Source organism: Armigeres subalbatus, chromosome 3 (assembly GCF_024139115.2).
Source record: "Armigeres subalbatus isolate Guangzhou_Male chromosome 3, GZ_Asu_2, whole genome shotgun sequence".
Lineage (NCBI taxonomy): Eukaryota > Metazoa > Arthropoda > Insecta > Diptera > Culicidae > Armigeres > Armigeres subalbatus.
The window spans coordinates 167164719-167170903 of NC_085141.1; the positions used below are offsets into that span (position 1 = coordinate 167164719).

Here is a 6185-nt window from a genome sequence, read left to right on the forward strand (position 1 = left end):
CTCTTTTCTCTTTAGTCTTCTTGTACTAGTTCTATTTTTTTATTACCTTTTATTTAACTCTTTTTTAATTTTTATTCTTTTGATCAAACCTGACCTTTAAAATTTGCAGTTCTTCTTCTTAAACCTTCACACTAATCTCCTACTGCACGTTTCTTCTTCTTCATATTTTTCTGTAGTTTTTCCTTAGTCGTATTCTGATTACTTTTCGTTGAATTTTCAATTCCTTTCGATCCCTTATTTGCGTGTTCCTCATTTGCTTCGTCAGTTCTCTTTCTCCTCCTTGACAATGCTTCTTTCTGCAGCAGCCAGCTTCTTCGTCAATTTCCTTTTAGGTTTGTGCTCGTGCTCCTTTTGATCTCCTGCACTTCGTTTTAATCCCTTTTCGCAATCTTTTTTCTTACTTTTCCGTAGTTCTGCTTCAATCTTTTTCTTTTTACGTTCTTCATCCTTCTTTTGCTTTGCCTCCTTACGATCGTTAATTCTCTGCTTCTTTTTCTGCTCTTCCTCTTGCTTCTGTGCTTCAATTCGACGTATTTCTTCCAACCTGGCCTGTAGTTCCGATGTTTACCGGTTCTCTGTGGTGCTGGTGGTAAGTTAAGAATGTCGGACAAACTAGTTCTCTTGGGAATGTCCTTTCTGTTATTCACATCCTGAAATGTACTTATCTCTTGTTGGTTCACAGTTAGCTCAACGTCTACAGATATGAACAAATTATGATATTAACATTTAGATTTATTTAATTGTTTAATAAACATTTACTTACCACGATCATGGCCCAAGTTCTTGTCCTTGATTTTAAAGAGTTGACTTGAACTTTGCTTGCTTTGTCCTTCGAGCATTTGTACTATTTGCTTTTCCGAATAGGCCTGATGAACCGGTGTATCAAAGCACACACTTCCACGAGAAGAAACAGTGAATTCTGCTAAAACGGTCTCACCACGTGCAGTAAAACCAGTAGTAACTTGCTCTTGTACTGAAGTATCTCCGAATCCACTTTCATCCAGATAGCTTCTATCTTCCTCGATGACAGGCGTCAGCAACCCTGTATCTACTACCGATGGCTGTAGCGATTGTTCGCTGATCTCAGCGCAGTTGGGGGTAGACAAATTTATCTGGACAAACGGCTGCAGGAACTCTTTGAAAAAGAAGTGCACGATCTTTCCCTCATGTGACAATTCAGCAGTGTCTGTTTCACTCGAAATTTGAGACGTAGTTTGTGGCCCAATAAGTTGAAGGGCTTGTTCAATTTTTTTTCGTGTGAATCGCCACAAAAGGTGATACGGTGAATGTCATTTGCGGTGCGCTGAATGCATGAACCAGCTGCAGGCATTGCAATATCATCTGAGCATATAGGATATCATCTTTGCTTGTGCAAAGATATTATCCCTAATCAAAGAGCACTCTGGAAAGATATTATCATTTGAGCATTTGATGATGATCCTTATAGCCAGCGCGGTTCGGGGTTTGTTCACGTTGCGAGGGCGTTGCTACAACAAAAGCAGTGAAAAAACTTTTCTCCATTGCATTTTGTTTAATGAGCAGATAGATAACTAAGATCGATATCCCAGCATATCATTAATATCTTTGCTCAGAAGATCGAATGATGGGATAAATTGCAATGCCTGACCAGCTGTACAATTCCTGAGCCTTCTGTCTCCGGTTGGGGTAAGAGATCAGTCTGGTTCAAAGCGACTGGTTGGTCTGAAACTATCGGTGGAAGCACACTCTCTGTAGAAGTTCCCTTCGAAGGTGAGTTCCCAGGATCTGTTAATATGATAATAGGTTATTATAGTTGAAAACATTATTTTCTTTAAATTTTACCTTCTGCACGTTGTTCGTTAGTATCATTTGATGGCTCGGATGGCAAGCTTTCATTTATCGCCGTGCACTTGGAATAATCAACATTATCGGCGTCGAAAGGACATAGGCCGCAAGCTCGGAAGCCGTTGATTATGCTGTCTTTCTTTAATCCTGCGTCAACCGCCTTTTTCAGTGTTGGGCCAAATTGCTTCAAAGTGAAGATCTCTCCCAAATGTTCCGAATTCCAGTCGTCTAGTTCCTTCCTCCATTGATCTTTCAGCGGCTTGAAAATCGAAACGTCCACCGGTTGCGTTATACGAGTCATGTTAGGGTACAGGGCAATTAAGATTATCCCTAGCTCTTGACACTTTTCAGCTACTTCAACGGCTACATGGGATGAATGCCCATCAACGAAGAAAACCACTGGGAGCGGAATACCGTTGTTGCGAAGAAACGGATGAAATATTTCCGTGATGTACTCACTGAAATTGACTACCCACAATTTCCATCCATTTTCACTCCTACCGAGGCCCCAAGTGGGGGGAAAGCCACGAGCAATCTCTTGCCTGAGTCGCTGCCCCGGAAGTATCACCAGCGGGTCAACAATCTGTCCTTCAGCGCTAAATGAGAACATCACCGTAATGTTCTGTTTTGCATTGGCTCTTTCCACTTCGTAAACGTTCCGGGAACCTTTTTCAGCGATAACTGCGCGGGTTTTTGGATGTAGGTAGAATGATGTTTCATCACCATTAAATACACGACTGGGGTCCGACAGAATATCGCTTAATCCTTCATCGTGGAACCACTCAGAGATATTTACGAACCACTTCCTTATATCGGCTTCGGTTACTCGTGCACTAGCTGCTGTTATAGCCTCCGGTGTTCGCATTACCAGGCGCGGATGGCGAATCATAAAAGCTTTAAACCATTTCCTTCCTACAAAAATGTAAATAAACAGTTTTAAACAACCATTTTACGTAGATAAGAACATGCTCACCTGGGCAATTGTCTTTGAATGGGGTTTCACGAGGAAAGGCATTCAGGATTTCTTTGATGTTCAACAGCAGCGTGCGGCGTTGCACAGGAAATCCCTGTTTTGCATTCCGATCATCCAGGAAACAATCCTTTCCTACTCCGTACTGAAAAGTATCGATGATGGGCCTCGTTTTGTGGTCTTTTGCCATTTGTCACTCATGCGGAACCGTATTGTGGATCTGGGAATCCCGTATTTCTTACAGGCCTTGTTAATTGACACGTGACTGAATAGTTGGCCAAAACAGGAACATTGAGTAATTTTCGCGCTTGCGTTTAAAAAGAGTTTTACGTAGCTTATATGCTTTTTTATTCAAATCAACAAATTAGACATGGTTTATATATGTTTATTTTATTGCACAACGTTGTTTTCCCCCAAAGTCTAGTATGATAAAGTCATTTTAATCGCTTATTTAACTTAGCATATCCACTACCTAAGTGGTAAATTCATGCGGTTACATAGAGGGGCAAAATAAACTGCTATTATACCATGTGTGATTCTCTTCTTTTTTAAAATTATTTTTGCTTGTTGACAAATTAGTGTTCGGCCTTTCTTCCTTTATTTTTCTTCAATTTTTATATTGTTTATTTGACTTACAATTCAAGATTATTAGAAAGGTTGGCCAAAACTGGTACCATGGCCAAAACCGGTACATCTACCCTATTTCATGAATATTCTATCTATTTCAAAGGAAAAAAATAATGCAATATCCTCCAAGCATTTCTATGAGAATTCTTTAGTGGTTCCGACGGGAATGTTCCAGAGATTCCGACGGGAATCTCCAGATAATTCAACGGGAATTCTTCAAGCATATCGAAGGGAGTCCCAGGGATTCTGAAGGCAATCCACCAGGGATTCCGACAGCGTGTTCTAGTGAGTCCGACGGGAATGTTTAGGGATTCCAGTGAGAATCTTCTAGATGTCCTTTATCCTTCGGGAATTCCGATGGGAAAGTTCAAAAGATTCGGACGGGAATGTTCCAAATAATCCAACGGAAATGCTTCAGGGATTCCAATGAGAATCTTCCAGAGATTCCAAATGGAATTCTCCAGGAATATTCCAGGAATTCCGAAGGAATTGTTCCAGTAGCTCCAACGTGAATGTTCAGGGATTCCGTAGGCAATGTAGCAGGGATATAGAAGCAAATCTTTAAAGGATTCCTAAGCAGTCTATCGAAGAATCCCGAAGCAAAACGTCGAGGAACAGGGATGTTGAAGCAAATCGTCGAAGCGTTTCGAAGCAAATCGTCAAATGATTCCGAAACAATTCGTCGAGGGATTCCGAAGTAAATCATCGAGAGAGTCCGAACTAAATATTCGAGGGAGTCCGAACTAAATCGTCGAGGAATTCGAATGATTCCGAAGCAAATCTTTAATTCAAGACCAATAACGATGTCGGCCACGTCCTCACAGTCAATTAGGATTTTTTTTTATTTATCATCAGACTAAGGCCGGAGTGGCCTGTGCTGCACATAAAAGACTTCTCCATTCAGCTCGGTTCATGGCTGCACTTCGCCAACCACGCAGTCTGCGGAGGGTCCGCAAATCGTCCTCCACCTGATCGATCCACCTTGCCCGCTGTGCACCTCGCCTTCTTGTTCCCGTCGGATGGTTGTCGAGAACCATTTTCACCGGATTACTGTCCGACATTCTGGCTACGTACCCGGCCCACCGCAGTCTTCCGATTTTCGCGGTGTGAACGATGGATGGTTCTCCCAACAGCTGATGCAACTCGTGGTTCATTCGCCTCCTCCACGTACCGTCCGCCATCTGCAACCCACCATAGATGGTACGCAACACTTTCCTTTCGAAAACTCCCAGTGCGCGTTGGTCCTCCACGAGCATCGTCCAGGTCTCGTGTCCGTAGAGAACTACCGGTCTTATAAGCGTTTTGTAGGTAGTCAGTTTGGTACGGCGGCGAACTCTATTCGATCGAAGCGTCTTGCGGAGTCCAAAGTACGTACGATTTCCAGCCACTATGCGTCTCCGAATTTCTCTGCTGGTATCGTTATCGGCGGTCACCAGTGAGCCCAAGTACACGAATTCTTCAACCACCTCGATTTCGTCACCACGGATAGAAACTCGTGGTGGGTGGCTCACATTGAGCTCTCTTGAGCCTCTTCCTATCATGTACTTCGTCTTCGACGTGTTGATGACTAGTCCAATCCGTTTAGCTTCGCTTTTCAGTCTGATGTAGGCTTCCTCCATCCTCTCAAAGTTACGTGCCATGATATCAATGTCGTCGGCGAAACCAAATAACTGGACGGACTTCGTGAAAATCGCACCACTCGTGTCAATCAATGCCCTTCGTATTACTCCCTCCAAAGCGATGTTGAATAGCAGACACGAAAGACCATCACCTTGCCGTAACCCTCTGCGTGTTTCAAAGGGACTCGAGACCCTGAAACTCGAACTACGCACATAACCCGATCTATCTTCGCCTTGATCAACCGTATCAGTTTATCCGGAAATCCGTGTTCGTGCAATAGCTTCCGAGATCCCGATCGATTGTATCATATGCGGCTTTGAAGTCGATAAATAGATGATGTGTGGGCACGTTATATTCGCGGCATTTCTGCAATACCTGACGTATGGCGAACACCTGGTCTGTGGTAGAGCGTTCACCCATAAATCCCGCCTGGTACTGCCCCACGAACTCTCTTGCAATTGGTGTTAGTCGACGGCATAAAATTTGGGAGAGTACCTTGTAGGCGGCGTTCAGCAATGTGATTGCGCGGTAGTTGCTACAATCCAGCTTATCGCCCTTTATGTAGATGGGACACACGACACCTTCCATCCACTCCTGCGGCAGAACCTCATCCTCCCAAACCTTGGTAATCACCCAATGCAGCGCTCTAGGCCAGTGCTTCACCACCGTGTTTAAACAGCTCTCCTGGTAGTTGGTCAACTCCAGGGGCTTTGTTGTTTTCAGCCGGCCGATCTCCTCCTGGATTTCCTGGAGATTCGGAGTCGGAAGTCGCATGTCCTGCGCGCGTGCTCCTAGGTTCATTACCATACCGCCACCGTTGTCTGCCATATCGCCATTCAGGTGCTCTTCGTAGTGCTGCCGCCACCTTTGGATCACCTCACGCTCGTTCGTAAGAAGATTCCCGTTTATGTCCTTAAACATATCGGACTGTGGCACGTGGCCCTTACGTGAACGGTTCAACTTCTCATAGAACTTTCGTGTGTTATTAGCGCGGTACAGTTCCTCCGTCTCTCCACGGTCTCGATCTTCCTCTTGCCCCTTTTTCTCCGGAAAATCGAGTTTTGTCTGTTCCGCGCCCGTTTGTACCGTGCCCAGTCAATTAGGATAAGGGGAGGGAAATTAGTTCGACACTCATTGCTGCAAG

General features: G+C 44.2%; 1 protein-coding gene across 1 annotated transcript; it reads right to left on the bottom strand.

Moving 5' to 3' along the window:
• Positions 1–261: 261 nt before the first annotated feature.
• Positions 262–2984, bottom strand: LOC134222120 (uncharacterized). The gene is made up of 5 exons (XM_062701263.1): positions 2798–2984; positions 1822–2736; positions 764–1135; positions 569–694; positions 262–518 (listed from the first exon to the last, which is right to left on the bottom strand). The coding sequence occupies exons 1-5, from the start codon at positions 2982–2984 to the stop codon at positions 262–264; spliced, it is 1857 nt and encodes a 618-aa protein (XP_062557247.1).
• Positions 2985–6185: the final 3201 nt, after the last annotated feature.

Bases quoted from the DNA above. Each gene is read 5' to 3' on its own strand.
- LOC134222120 (XM_062701263.1), bottom strand. From the start codon at position 2,984: ATGGCAAAAGACCACAAAACGAGGCCCATCATCGATACTTTTCAGTAC. The intron at 2,737-2,797 runs GTGAGCATGTTC...ACATTTTTGTAG, and splicing joins ATTCAAAGACAATTGCCCAG to GAAGGAAATGGTTTAAAGCT. The intron at 695-763 runs GTAAGTAAATGT...TCATATCTGTAG, and splicing joins GAACTTGGGCCATGATCGTG to ACGTTGAGCTAACTGTGAAC.